The 15,754-nt window shown below is 37.5% G+C and overlaps 1 protein-coding gene and 1 long non-coding RNA gene across 2 annotated transcripts in view; one reads left to right on the top strand and one right to left on the bottom strand.

The window, feature by feature from the left end:
- The first annotated feature begins 7,681 nt into the window (after positions 1 to 7,681).
- LOC135103578 (uncharacterized) overlaps positions 7,682 to 15,754 on the top strand; it is a 13,503-nt gene continuing 5,430 nt past the window's right edge. Inside the window, exons 1-4 of the mRNA XM_064010036.1 lie at positions 7,682 to 8,482; positions 13,566 to 13,794; positions 14,488 to 14,621; positions 15,237 to 15,407. Coding sequence (XP_063866106.1) covers positions 8,321 to 8,482; positions 13,566 to 13,794; positions 14,488 to 14,621; positions 15,237 to 15,407 — 696 coding nt within the window. The 5' untranslated portion in view covers positions 7,682 to 8,320. The remainder of the gene's footprint in view (positions 8,483 to 13,565; positions 13,795 to 14,487; positions 14,622 to 15,236; positions 15,408 to 15,754) is intronic.
- The window catches only part of LOC135103579 (uncharacterized), a 14,459-nt gene continuing 13,224 nt past the window's right edge, over positions 14,520 to 15,754 (bottom strand). The window contains exon 3 of the long non-coding RNA XR_010270119.1: positions 14,520 to 14,644. This is a non-coding gene — a long non-coding RNA (uncharacterized LOC135103579). The remainder of the gene's footprint in view (positions 14,645 to 15,754) is intronic.

Here is a 15,754-nt window from a genome sequence, read left to right as displayed (position 1 = left end):
TATCAAGTAGAATGCGCAATTGCGCAAAACTTAGCAAAGCCAATCAGTTAATCCATTTATTAATCAATTAGTCAATCAATCAACCAGTTATTCGACACGAAGCTCATGTCAAGCTCAATTTTAACGAGTTTGTTGGTTCTCTTTATATATATATATATATATATATATATATATATATATATATATATATATATATATATATATATTCAATTACAAGACAGAATTGTTGTCGTGGCGGGACTGGAAAGAAAACGTGGCCGTCTTGCATTTAGTGGTGAGGAAACTCTTGAGTATGTTGTTGTTGTACATGTCTCATCCGGAGAGAGAGAGAGAGAGAGAGAGAGAGAGAGAGAGAGAGAGAGAGAGAGAGAGAGAGAGAGAGAGAGAGAGAGAGAGAGAGACTTACTACAAGCGCTTCAGAGTTATCCTCTAAAATAAGTAGTTCCGTGTTCTTGATTTAGTTACAGGTTAGTATTTTCATTCAGGGCTCACAAATTTCTAATGTTTGAGAAAAGAACACGTAATAATGTTCGTTTTACGCACCGTTTGTTTCGGTAGACAAATAGTAATGGTATTTCATGTTGTAAGTGGTTCTGACTGAAGATTTGAATTTTTTACTGGTGTGTGAAACATGTTTTGATTCCGTAGGATCAGACATCACATTTTACACAATGATGAATGACATTATGTAGAAATCACTATACGAGCTAATTCTTGTAAAGAGCTCTTAGGTATAGGTCTTTGTATGTCATGCCACTCATTCATTGACACCTTTCCTAAGTGTTATTATTTTCTCTACAGGAACGATAATTAATTAAGATTATACTTGCGTTCACCATGATTGATTGGTCATGCTACACCAAATAACTGATATCTGCATGATCTTCCTGTTCTAATGTCTGACCAAACCCAATGATTACACAATCACCATGACTGATTGTCCATCATGGCCTCTTAAGGCTCTCAATCTCAATACAAAATCCCTCCTCCTAAGTGATGGTGATTCACACATTAGTACATAAGAACATAAGAAATAAGGGAAGCTGCAAGAAGCCATCAGGCTTACACGTAGCAGTCCCTGTATGAAATATACATACCTATTTCCACTATCATCCCCATCCATAAATTCGTCTAATCTTCTTTTAAAGCTCCCCAATGTCTTAGTACTAACAACTTGTTTATTGAGTCCGTTCCACTCATCTACCACTCTATTTGAGAACCAATTTCTTCCTTTCTCTTTCTTAAACCTAGATTTTTCAAGCTTGAACCCGTTATTTCTTATTCTTAGTTGCTAATCTTAAGAATTTTACTCACGTCTCCCTTGTTATAACCCTTATACCACTTAAAGATTTCTATCAGGTCCCCCTCTTAACCTACGTCTCTCTAAAGAATATAAATTTAACAGCTTCAATCTCGCCTCATAAGGAATACTCCTCATCCCCTCTATCCTTTAAGTCATTCTCCTTTGTACTTATTCTAATAGACCTATATCCTTCCTGTAATAAGAGGACCAGAACTGCAAAGCGTAGTCTAGATGAGGTCTGAATAGCGCCAAATATAACCTTAATATCACTTCGGGCCTTCTACTTTTAACACCCCTAAAAATTAATCCTAATACCCTGTTTACCCTGTTTCTGGCCTCTATGCATTGCTTTCTTAGACGAAGTTCAGAGCTAACTATAACTCCTAAATATTTTTCGTACCCTGAACCTACCAGAGTTTCGTTGTTTATTGTGTACCTACTGTAGGGATTTCCTCTACCTACGCTAAGTACTTTGCATTTGTTGATATTAAACTGCATTTGCCATCTGTCCGTTCATTCGTTCATCCTCTCTAAATCTTCCTGCAAGGCGATGGCATAATTCATAATATACCATCACAACATTTTAACAGTGAATAATGTAAATCCCTCGGACCTCCTTATGTTCCATCTGCTGGTGCTTTTGATGGAAATTATGGTTTTGTGGGCAGTAATGGGCAGGCACTCACGCACGGGGTCAGGGCCGGGGTGGTGGGCGATATCAGGTCGGCTGTACCTCGATACCGCCCCTCCCCTTCGCACTTCCGCCGCTTGGTAGGATGTCAGTGCACGGAGCTGCTGGTTCATGTCACGCACGATCCAAGGACCCACCAACTACACCACACTTGCAACACATGGCACTGGAACGAAGCCATTGAAAGGCAAAGGAAAAAAAAAATATCCCGAAATCAATAATGAATTCACTGTTAATAATTTGTATTAATTCCATTCTTTATTTTTCTTCATTTATTTCTATTGCAATTGAAGTAGTAGTAGTGGTAGTAGTAGTAGCAGTAGTAGTAGTGTCGTAGTAGTAGTAACAGTAATAATAACTATAATGATAATAATAATAATAATAATAATAATAATAATAATAATAATAATAATAATAATAATAATAATAATATTATTATTATTATTATTATTATTATTATTATTAGTAGTAGTAGTAGTAGTAGTAGTAGTAGTAGTAGTAGTAGTAGTAGTAGTAGTAGTAGTAGTAGTAATAGTAGAAGTAGTAGTAGTAACAATAATAATAATAATAATAATAATAATAATAGTAATAATAATAATAATAATAATAATAATAATAATAATAATAATAATAATAATAATAATAATATTATTATTATTATTATTATTATTATTATTATTATTATTATTATTATTATTATTATTATTATCATTATTATTATATTTTTTTATTTAGTAATAGTAGTGGTAGTAGTATTAGTAGTAGTAGTAGTAGTAGTAGTTACTGTTGTTGTTGCTGATGTTTTCTTTGTCTTTTGTTGTTTATGTCGTTTCCGTTGTTGACAATGGTGGTGGTGATGGTGTTGATGTTGTTATCGTAGAGCTTTTTTTCCTGAAAAAGTAAAACCAAAGACACTTCACCCGTTTCGGTATGTCTTCATTATCACTATTATTATTATTATTATTATTATTATTATTATTATTATTATTATTATTATTATCATTATTATTGTTATATGGTATGGAGAGTTGCACGCTGCCGGTGGAGACAGTGGTAAGATTGGAGGCGATGGGGATGTGGTTGTGGGAGAGAATGATGAGTATTCCATGGACGGCAAGGAGGAGGAATGGAGCAGTGCTGGGGATGGTGGGAGAAAAGAGTTGATGGGGGCAGTGAGAGGAAGACAGCTGAAGTTTTTCGGCCATGTAATGAAAAGAGAAGGGCTGGAGAATTTGATCATAACTGGAATGAAGGAGGGAAGCAGGAGAGGAAAGCAAAGAGTAACATACAGGGATGGATTAGTGAAGCTGGCACGAAGAGGGATGACACGCGGGCAGTTCATTAGAGTTACGAGAGACAGAGGAAGTTGGAAGTCCATGTTTGCCGACGTCTTGGAGGATATGGCACAGCGGAAAGATGATGTAGGAATCAGAATCAGTGCATTTGGTTCAGACCCAAGAAGTCTGGTTGGAATGTTGGAGTTTTCCCGTTGGAGCCTTAGTTCACCGCACAGTGGACAGGAGCACACGGGATGTAAAACGACGTGTTTTTTTTTTTTTTTCTTTTCTTTTTTTACGGCCCGGCAGGAGCAGAAGGCTTGAAATGTTCTCTCTCTCTCTCTCTCTCTCTCTCTCTCTCTCTCTCTCTCTCTCTCTCTCTCTCTCTCTCTCTCTCTCTCTCTTGAGAGAGAGAGAGAGAGAGAGAGAGAAATCATGATAATGATGAGAGAGAGAAAAATCATGGCCATTGTGTCGGTGTGTGGTCCGTGATCTTATCTCTTGTCGAGAGAGAGAGAGAGAGAGAGAGAGAGAGAGAGAGAGAGAGAGAGAGAGAGTATCCTCGCCCTACATGGTAACATTATAAGGAAAATGCACAACCGGCAACTCGGACCCAACCAGCTTGGGACTACACATCTACCCTTGTGTCACAGTTTCGGAATATAATTTTTTTTTTTCCTTGCAGTTTTAGATTAAGTTCATTTAGCTTTCAGAAAAATATCTACTAAATATGAAAACTTCAAAATCCACTCATAACTGGAAAACAAGCTGGATCTTTTCTACAGAAGAAAAATGTGAATTTCCATCCTTAGTTCATAATCCCTTGGTAGAATTCTGCCCCGGGAAAGACACCGAACTCCTGTATAATACAAAAGGTGTGAATGATCAGCTCCCATACAAGAGTTCAAACAACCGACTGTTAAGCGCACTTCCTTTGACTGTGTTGATAACTTTCACCAAGTCATTCAAGACACCTCTGAGATTGTCTGGGATACCTTTGGCAGCCAGCTCTTCACGGTGGATGAAGCAATGTTTCAAATTTATGTCTTTACCAGCTGCTTCTTTTTTTAGTCACAACCCCACCATTTTTCCTAGTCGTTTGCTGCTCCATCAGTTGTAGTTCCTTTGCAATTGGCCCAGTTCAGTTTGTATATTTCAACTAAGCAGTCATTCAGCACTCTGAAGTAAGGTTAATCAGCAAAGCATATTTTCCAAGAATTCATCTTCATGTACGTATCTCACGTACACCAAGAGTACTGCACAGTTATATATGTATATATATATATATATATATATATATATATATATATATATATATATATATATATATATATATATATATATATATATATATATATATCGGTACTTTCGTCAAGCTGAATAGCAAATTCTCCATCAGACTATAGAAGTGACACCAGCTGAAATTCTAGATTTTCCGCGATATCACTCATCTGCAAGACACTGTTGTATCACTGAGTGGAACACATTTGATCTTGTCTGTCGACTTTCCATAAAAAATCGTACTTACTATATCTGCACCGGACGGAAGGATAAATTTCTCACCGTACTGTATATGGTACCTTCTCTTTTGTAATGCGATAAGAAACTAAATATGATGCCAGGTGTGCCTTATCGTTAAGAGTGGTTGCTTTATTTAAAACTTTTACTGACCATTTGTACCTTTTTTTCTCTGGAAATACTTGACTGATTTTACAGCGAGGGGTAAGATGTTTGATCTCGAGATGTCTCCTTAATTTTGATGGCTCTAAGCTTTCATTTGCAAGAACTTCACCGCAAATCACACACTACGGCCTTGGTTCTCCCTTTTCCTGTTCACACCTGACGAAGCCATACTTCAGAAATTCCTCGCTGTACTGCCTTGTTCATGACTTAACTTTCTTCTTGGGAGGCGGCTCAGACGAACCTGACGTATAGATGAAGTCTCTCTCACGCTCGACCTACGCCTGTCGGCTTGTGTGTCTATCAGGTGCACACGTACTTGACAAATGAACAGTGACTTGTTTTATAATAAAACGATCCGTCAAAGCGTTCGGTATAACCGTATGTCACTGAGGAGGGCACTACGTTACACTCCCACGGTACAAACTTAACTGAGAGAGAGAGAGAGAGGAAAAAAAAAAAAAAAAAACCGATGAATGAAGATTCTGAACGCGTACAAATCCTGACCGGAGAAGACTTGTACGCGATGGTGTCACTTCCCCCAACCCATTCTCTCTCTCTCTCTCTCTCTCTCTCTCTCTCTCTCTCTCTCTCTCTCTCTCTCTCATTTATGACAACTTTTGGATTATTATTATTATTATTATTATTATTATTATTATTATTATTATTATTATTATTATTATTATTTATTATCATTATTATGCAGTGACCCATTTAACATCAGCTTGCGATCCAGTCGCGGCCCGTACTCTGAAGAACCCTGGTCTCGTGCACACCAGTCACGATACCTGTCAGAATTTATGGTCACAACGTGCGATCTTCCAGTAGACTATCTTGCCCTAATATTCCATACTAAAGGTTGACACAGGTTTTCAGTATAGTCAGATGTGCTGGAAAATAAAGTAAGTAAGCAGAATAAAGTAAGAGATTAATTTTGTCGGTAATTGAGGAACAAATTAACTTGTGTCAAGTATACAAGTTTATTAGTCATTTCAACTTTCATCATCATTACAGCCTCTCTTTCTTGTGATTAAGTATGTCAGCATTTATTTTTCTTTGTGTTACACTGACAGATAGATAGATAGATAGATAGATAGATAGATAGGTAAATAGATATACATATTAACCACAACGGTAGTATGTAGTGCATACATACATAGTTGTATCTATGAAACACATGATCATTTTTACTCGCTTGAAATTTAATAATAAGATGAAATAGGTAACTGACCAGTAATTTATGGCCTCGACAAATTATTCAAAACTTTTATACAGATGTTTGTTACTATGAAATGACATGAAAGTGTAAGGTGCTTGTTGTACTTAGATTTACGATCAGAGGCTTCTATTTGAATTCAATCCAGGTTAATTACACCCACGAAAATTCACCTTTGTGTATTTCACCCTATGATATTACCTAACTTAACTGAACCTAATCGAAGCAAGTCTAACACGAGAAAAAAAAAAAATGGTGGGAGAAATCTTACGGATAAACGTTCAAGGGAGAAAATTAGCTTGGAAAACTTAGGGTAATAATCTTCGTGATCAATTAGGGATCATAAAACAAATGAAGAGCAGCTTGACGATATTATGTAATCATCTCCCACTGATAACCAATAACCGTGAACCTCTGGCTGGTGACGGCAGTCTCCCCCCCACATAGCAAAAAATAACTATATATATATATATATATATATATATATATATATATATATATATATATATATATATATATATATATATATATATATATATATATATATATATATATATATATATATATATATATATATGTGTGTAACAGTAATAATAATAATGATAATATAGTCAGTTAAATAAATAAATAAATAAATAGATAAACAGAATAAAAATAAATAAATAAGTGGTTGATAAGAAAATAAGAAATAAATAAAAAGAAAGGAAAATAAAAAAATAAAGAAACATAAAATAAAGGAATAGAACACATGTAACGGCTGCTGTGAGTAATCAGGAAAAGCCTCCCTCGTGGCGGGCCTGGGTGTGGGTGCAGGCCGATGTGCGGTGAGGCGGCGGTAGTCACAGTCGCTGGCTTTGCTTCTGGGATATTGAGATGTCTGAGTCCAAGCAGCCACTGGGTACATCTTGTTGCTAATGTAATCGCGGAATAAACCTCTGCCATCTCTGGTTGTAGCCGAAACCTCCATAACAAATTCTCGAGTAGTTCTCTTCTTGGTCCGTATTCTGAAACGCTTTGCTCTCTCATTAGAACTATTTTCAAAGGCCACAGAAATGATTAGCTGGGTTCTCAAGACTGTTTCTCCTGTTGATAAAAAAAAAAAAAAAAATTAAAACCCGTGTAGCCTTTTGAAAGTTGTCGAGGTGCAGCCAGAAGTGTCTCAGAATATGTTCCTTGAAGCAATTTGATGCTCGCCTGCAGAACTTGTCACTGTCATTTATGTTAGGGACTTAGGAGCAGACGTCAGAGATGGATAGACAGACAGGTAGATCGACAGACACATACATACATAAATACATCCATAGATACATACATACATACATACATACATATATACATACATACGTGACGCCACCACCATTGACTCCACACTGTATGCAGGACTATTTACAATCTACTCTCCTCCTAATCTCTATATTACTCACGACGTCTTGCCAGTAAACATGTGTTGTGTACAGCCGGTGATGGGAAAGCCGTCAATAGCTGGAGAGTCTACTGGCCGCAGCAGCGAAGCAACAAAACCCCCCTCGCATCCTCCCTTCCCCTCAAGGCTGCCCTAGGACACTGGCACTGGGACACTCATTTCATTCCTCCACCTCCATCAGCATAGCCGCTTTCCCCGCCCTGCCTGTCTGCCCTCCGAGTCTTATACTATGGCGGACTTAAGAATATTGTTGTCTTAAGAGATAAGTGCATTTTGAGTAGTACTGCGCTGACGTATAGAATGATCCTCGCTATTCTGTTTCTTATTTTGTTTTTGGCTGTGGTGCTACGGGTGTATGTGTAACACCGCGAAACTGTGTGTGTTTGTTCTTGTGCAGTGATGATGTTGGAAGACTGGCGAAGACCTAGTTAACAAGCAATAGAAACCTTCATGTAAAGAAGAAAAAGAAAAAAAAAAGAAACAATCGAAGACAGCTCACTTACACGAGAGAGAGAGAGAGAGAGAGAGAGAGAGAGAGAGAGAGAGAGAGAGAGAGAGAGAGAGAGAGAGAGAGAGAGAGAGAGAGGAAACGGCAGAAGGGCGCCTTGCAAAGCGCCTATCACCAGTACAAAGGGCACGCATCTCTTTCCCCGTGCTAACGGGCGTAAATTCGTCTCGTCCACACTTACAGCTACAGCGTTTCTCTGCGTCCCAGGGAGTTTCAGCAGGCATGGGAAAGTGGGTGTTGGTGCTGGTGTTGGTGTCGCCAGGACTACTCGGCGGTGCTCAAGGCCTGGTGGCGCAGTGTCCTAAGGCAGGTTCTAACATACCATCTTACTGCACCTGTTCCAGCACTTCTGTCACCATCCGATGCGACTTCCAGAATCAAGAGGTATGTATACATCTCTTCTGTTCCCAGTGACGGAACTTAAATTGCGGTGGTGGTGTTGGCCGTCCTGTTATTCTGTATTTTGAGACGCTGCCGCTGCATAACTTACAGTATCGTGCGAATTTGTTCTCTCGCTGAATATTAATAGGCTATGTTTGAGTTTTGGTTGTGTTATTGTATAATAACAATGTGTAGTTGTTGCTATTATTATTATTATTTTTATTATTATTATTATTATTATCATTATTATTATTATTATCATTATTACTGTCTTTATTGAGACGGGAAGTGAATTGTGTAATATGATTTCCTAAAATAATGCAAAATAATGAAAGCGCTGTGCGTATGGCCAAGGTCATGTTCTATGCTTAGCCAAAATTAGGTTAGACTGCGTCAGTATAGTGAGTGACGTAATGTTCTGAGATAAAATGGTTTACGAAGAACTAGGTAACACAAAGACTGAACCTCAGGCAAAATATTCTATAATGTGCATGTGGAGCATATCAGATTCTTGAGACTGGCTCCACGATCACCACCAGACGCAGTTGAATACATTATACGTACCTTGAACACCAACTGTGTTCAAGGTACGTATAATCCTTGGTTGTGTTCAGGCTTCATTAATTTTTGGCCGTTCAAAATCACGTGACCATGAAATACCAAGGAGGAATTGTATTGTGAAATATACCTCCATGTATTGTGAAATACATGGAGGTCACTGGGAACATTCATGCAGTGTTCTCAAATAGAGTGATAGATGAATGGAGTGTACTCAGTAATCAGGTTGTTAGTGATGAGTTATTAAGGGAGCTTTAAAAGATTATTAGACAAATTTATGGATAGTGATGATAGGTGGAAATGCCACGTGTTGGCCTGATGGCTTCTTGCAGCTTCCCTCATTTTCTGTTCTGATTTCAGTGCAGGTCGACAGTGATGGGCGTGCTCACAACTGTATAGCATACGTATTGTAGTGTAATGATGCGTAGTGTAGTGCAGTGTAGTGTGTGTGTATGTGTGTGTGTGTGTGTGTGTGTGTGTGTGTGTTTCCTGTTCACACTAATAGCGAGATATGACAACTTTAAGAGAAGAAATAATAGTGTCACGATAAGATCACTTGTAAAGGATCATGGATGTACCGGAATGACAGTGTTTCAAATTAAATATTACGTATGAAGTATCTAGCATACTCATAGACCTGAGGTTTATTACCCATTACATACTATAGCTCGTGAACACTAAGGCCCGTACTTTGAAACATTTCTGCACCGCATTTCGCTACTTATTCAAAATGCCTTCGTTGAATTTACATGAGCTTTCAAGGGTGTCTTCATGGCTTTAGTGAGAGATTAGTGAGATTTATACTTTTTAACAGAAGCACTCTTGAGAACCAGGATAATCATATCTGTGGCCTTTGAAAATAGTCGTGGTGAGAGAGTGGAGTGTTTCAGAATACTGGCCTAATTACTCCGGGATTGTGGCAAGACGCGTCGGGTTGAGTCATAACGAGGGAGAAGTGCCGTAGGGGAGATAATAGGCGCCGCTGACTCCGCTCGTGGCTGGAGTAGGCTGGCTGATTCCATTGAGACTTGTTCGGGGTGGAGGGAGCATTCCTGAGAAACCTGCGCGATGATGATGATGATGATGGTGGTGGTGGTGGTGGTGGTGGTGGTGATGATGATGATGGTGGTGGTGGTGGTGGTAGTGGTAGTGGTGATGATGACAGTGGTGGTGGTGGTAGTGATGATTGTGGTGGTGGTGGGTGATGATGATGATGATGATGATGATGATGATGATGATGATGATGATGAAGGTGATGTTGGTGGTGATGGCGATTATCATTATAATGATGATGATGGTGGCGGTGGTGGTGGTGGTGGTGGTGGTAGTAGATCGGAAAACAATATTGCCGCTGAGACCATATTAGTGTTTTTATTATTATTATTATCATTATTGTTATTATTATTATTATTATTATTATTATTATTATTATTATTATTATTATTATCATTATTATTATTATTATTATTATTCATGTGATACCTACCTTTACACCAAAACATGTAATGGAAACACAAAAATATGTGGTTTTCTTGTTGCTTTATTTCACTGAAAAATGGAAAAAAAAAAAAAAAAAACAATATTCAACAAATATTTTACCAGTGGGAAGTCAGGGGTGGCTGATGTATTGGTATTTCAGGACGTCATAATTATAATGTATTATCCCAACTCCATCATCTGCAGCAAAGTAAATACACAAGATAGCAAAAAAAAAAAAAAAAAAATGCACTACAAAATAAATAAAAAGAATGTGAAAAGGAACATATAATTTTCTGTTTTAACTATGGATTTTCTCACTGACGCTGACGCGAAGCTAGCGACTTGTATCACACATGTCTATGGCAGCAGACGTGTCAAGATTTTCATGTCATGGCTGTTTGGCGTTCGCTGGTGAGGCAGACCGACAGCGGTATCCTATTCTCTTATCTATGTCAAATTATTTCAGTTACGAATAATTTAAGTATCAGTCATATGAAGAGGATAACTATTTTTTTTTTTTATGCCGTTGATGCAATATGCGAATGGTTTTCGTTACTCCTGGCATCATTTACCTGTCTTTTAATTTATAATTGAATAATTAAAAGATGTGAAACAGACTACTGGAATACTGCTGTCAAGTTTTCAATAGGAATATGGTAAAAATGATCGTGCTCGGGCCATTTTATGTAAATATCAAGCAAAACCATGATTTATTTATTTATTTTTTCGAAAATTACTGTTTTATGTGAAATATTTTTTATGTACTTCAATTATTTTTTTTCCGATCTACTTAATACTCATCACTTTAGACAGCTGAAAATGACAAACTCTTGTCGTCGAGACGTGGTTACGCAAGATAGTGTTGGTTAAGCTCTTATCATGATTTTCCTGTTTAAGGATGTCAGGCTTCCCTGGAATGCTCCCACAAGTCAAGATTTTATTTATTTATTTATTTTATTTATTATTATTTTTCTTATGTAACACGGGCACTACCTAAGGGCTGAAAAATGGTAGGAGAGAGAGAGAGAGAGAGAGAGAGAGAGAGAGAGAGAGAGAGAGAGAGAGAGAGAGAGAGAGAGAGAGAGAGAGAGAGAGAGAGAGAGAGAGAGAGAAGCCTGCTGAAGACGCCAGTACTTAAAGAACAGAGCCGGAATGATTAATGAAATTTAGAGGCCAAGTGTTTTGAAACCTTGAAAGAGTTCAGATCATAGGTAGAGGGACATACAAAAGTAGGTAGGGAGCTCCAGAGTTTACCAGTAATAATAATAATGATAATATATATATATATATATATATATATATATATATATATATATATATATATATATATATATATATATATATATATATATATATATATATATATATATATATATATAATGTTGTTAATATCCGTTAACTCTTGCATTAGGAAGGTGACAGAATAGGTTGAGAAAAAGTAGGATGTCTTGTGCAATGAACTGAACTGAGGAGATTTCACAAGGCAGTCAGAAAAAAAAAAAGGAAAAACTACTAATGAATATTGAAATCAACAATGCAACGTAGTATCCCATTGTTTTCCACATGGCCATTAGATATTAGAAAAAAAAAAAGAGTTCAGTGTGTTATTTATCTTTACATTTCTTTTCTATTATGTTTTTCAAAATAGCCAAAAAACAGTGTTGCATAAAAAATAACATGACTAAAATAAGCCACTGAACTAAAATATCCACGAAATAAGGTATATTCATAAAAATAAATAAATAGATAAGTAAATAAGCTGTCGTGACCGATATGTTGCATGGATTTGGTATTTATAGATTACTGGAAACTCACAGACATTTTCAAATTTTAATTAATTAATAATATTTTCATTACCTACAAGCCACCATGAAAATTCATACTTGCATTTATCTTAAGTTCGTTTAAAGTTATTTGGTGCCACTTTATATCTCTTCAAGATGGTCAATAATTAACGCAATCATTGTGCAAAAACACAGACAATATAAAATTTATAAACACAGCCAATATTCAATCGGTGCAATTAATGATCAGTTGGAAAAACACACATGATATCAGCATCACATCATTTACCATAAATATTCCATAATCCAGTTAATTTTCGTACGCCATACAAACCTATCACACCAAACATAAAACATCATGTAAATATCCTACTTCTCCATTAATAAGATGCTTGATTTCTAGACTGCATTACACTTTCAAATTCCATTTACAATTTAAGTTATTCCGTCCATCTCGCCCGCTCTCTGGTCAGGCTCTTTAGAACCTCTGCCTCTGTGTCTGCTACTACCTAATTCTCTCTGTCAATATTCGTATACAGTTGTTTGGGACTGCCTATTTCCCTCAGAAAATTACCTTTATTTTCATAACATTGTACACATCTACCATTTATTTTTCCCATTTACGCATGTGACCCGCCCATGGGCGTGGTACTTGATACGGAACGCCAGTCAGGACGAAGGGGTAAATTTGGAGGAAGAACTTAAGTTGTTGTTATTTATATGTAGGCAACTTCTGGTGTCTCGATCGCTTTTTGGACGATTTTCCTTTATTGATCGCTTTCTCCGCCTTGTCCTCTACATTCCCTTTTAACCCCTTTTGTCCCAGGCTGCCTTAACCCATGTATATAGTTTCGTGGCCACTTTCCTGTCTTTTTTTTTGTGTGTGTGTGTGTGTGTGTCCTGCGTGTGTCCTTGTCTTTGTTTTTCAGGTTTCTTCTCCAGGGTTCCTTTTCTCTTGGTATCAATTTAGAATTTTCCTTCCGGTGCGGTGACTGGCTTTTCTCCTTCATCCTTCATCCGTCGTCTCCATTTCTTTTTTCTTTTTACTTATTCCGTTTTTCTTTCTTTCTTCTTTCTTCTTACGTAATTCAATATATAATGTGGTGTGGGGTCATCACAAAAGAAAATAGATAAATAATGAATAAATAAATAAATAAATAAATAGGCAAGTAAGTAAAAAAACAAAATCAGCACAGAATAGGTAGTTGGGATAAAGTTAAACATTTTCTCAAACATTATTCATTCTCTTCGTCATTCTGCTGCAGGAGGTGATGCTGACAAGTGACCTGCTGGCGCCCTACGGGAACATAAGCATCAGCTCCACCTACGTGAGGGTGGCCAACGCAACCTCTCTGCTCGTGAGGAGTGACTTCATGGTGACCTGGCTGAAGGCGCCATCGTCCGCCTTCGACATCTGGCACTGCGGCGAAATCACTCTGCAGTCAACTCCCAGCCCAGCCAACAACACTAGGGTGAAGTCGGGCACGTTCGCTGGTAAGGCTTGGTTATGGTGTTTCTACTCTCTCTCTCTCTCTCTCTCTCTCTCTCTCTCTCTCTCTCTCTCTCTCTCTCTCTCTCTCTCTCTCTCTCGCTTTGTTGCTCTTCTTTTTTTTTTTTTTAATCCGTCGTCCTCTCTTTGGGAGTTTGATAAAACTCTAGTTATATATTATGTACTGGCTAATAATTTTTATGGGATTTGACATCAGTATTCAATCTCCACACTATACTTATCCGGGTATTGTTCTTGGTTTGTAGTTTTTGTATATACGCAGATTTTTTTCTTCTTCTTGATCTGATTGTAGTAACATAATCAAGGTTTACGGTAGAGTTCCGTAAAGATCTGTTTTGTTACGCATCCTCTACCCGTTGTGCATCATCTTTTATCTCGCGCTCATTTTTTTTTTCTTCTTTTCTTCTTTCTATTCACTCTTATGGTAGTGACAGCTCACATGATGTATTGGTAATGCTTACAGATTACAGAGTACCCGAGGGACAATAGTAGCATCATCATTACCACGATCATCATCATCAAAACTAATGTATAAATCAATTGGCTATTATTTTTTTACGTTCAGTTATTCTCTTCTCAACACTGATTTTTTGTAACCTCGATTTTTTTTTTTCTATCTGTATAGAATCCAAAGCTTACTCATCCCTTCTCTTCTCCGCACTCCGTCAATCCCTTAGGCGTGGGCATCGTGAACTGTAGCATCCCGGAGCTGCCCCCCAACTTCCTGCGGGACCGAACACGCGGCACGCTGAGAGTCAAACAAAGCAAGATCGGGGTGCTGCGGGCCGGCTTCTTCAACAACGTGCAGGAGGTGAGGCGTCAGCTGATTGCCTCCTACGAAAATGAAAAGAGAAACGTCAAATTTTCCAAGTTCTAAATAAACCAAGTTTTCAAAACTCTAGCTGGATGAAAGTTGAAGTTAATTAGGAGGATTTTTTATTTTTGTTTTTTTTATGTTTTATGTCTTATGTTTCAATAATTCTTGATACATAAGTTGGAAAACTTCGTTTTTAGCGAAATAAAACAAGAGCAATATACTTTCTTATATATATATATATATATATATATATATATATATATATATATATATATATATATATATATATATATATATATATATATATATATATATATATATATATTCTTTTGTTTGTTTCGAGGCTTTTGAATGACTTCAGTGAATTACGATAGCAACTTTACCTCACAACTCTCTAGGTAAACAAAAGAAAATCATATTATATCCAACACGTACTACAGGTAGGGATACTTTTTAACAGAGAGAGACATCTGGTGGCAGGCCTCTTTCGAAAGTCTCCCATTAGTAGGCGTCGTTAATGATGGGTGCGCATGGTAATGTTAATGACAGCTATGTCAATAGACTCAAAAAGTTTAATTAATAGTGGTTGTGGTGGTGGTTGCGGTGCAGATGCGGTACATAGTGCTGCATGACTCTGACGTGGAGGAGGTAGAAGGCTCGGTCACTACGGAGGGTTTCGTGACGCTCAGCCAACGGGATGTGCACACCTGGAACGGCCTCCTCCTCTCCAATGTTACCATTGGCACTCTGGGTCCTGGCGCCTTCAACCTCACCCATAAGGTAAGCACACACACACACACACACACACACACACACACACACACACACACACACACACACATACACACACACACACATACACACGCACACACACACACACACACACACACACACACACACACACACACACACACACACACACACACAGTGATAATGATTTTTGTTTTCCATTGAGCGACTTCCCCTAAACAATAATATTTGCTTGGATATTCGAAGGAAACAGACGAATTCTGTAGCAATTTAGAGGCCAGTGAGGATCATTATATCTCCATACATGTTCTCTCTCTCTCTCTCTCTCTCTCTCTCTCTCTCTCTCTCTCTCTCTCTCTCTCTCTCTCTCTCTCTCT

The sequence above is a fragment of the Scylla paramamosain genome, chromosome 9, assembly GCF_035594125.1.
Source record: "Scylla paramamosain isolate STU-SP2022 chromosome 9, ASM3559412v1, whole genome shotgun sequence".
In the NCBI taxonomy this organism is placed as follows: Eukaryota; Metazoa; Arthropoda; class Malacostraca; order Decapoda; family Portunidae; genus Scylla; species Scylla paramamosain.
This window is presented reverse-complemented; position numbering and strand designations above follow the sequence as displayed.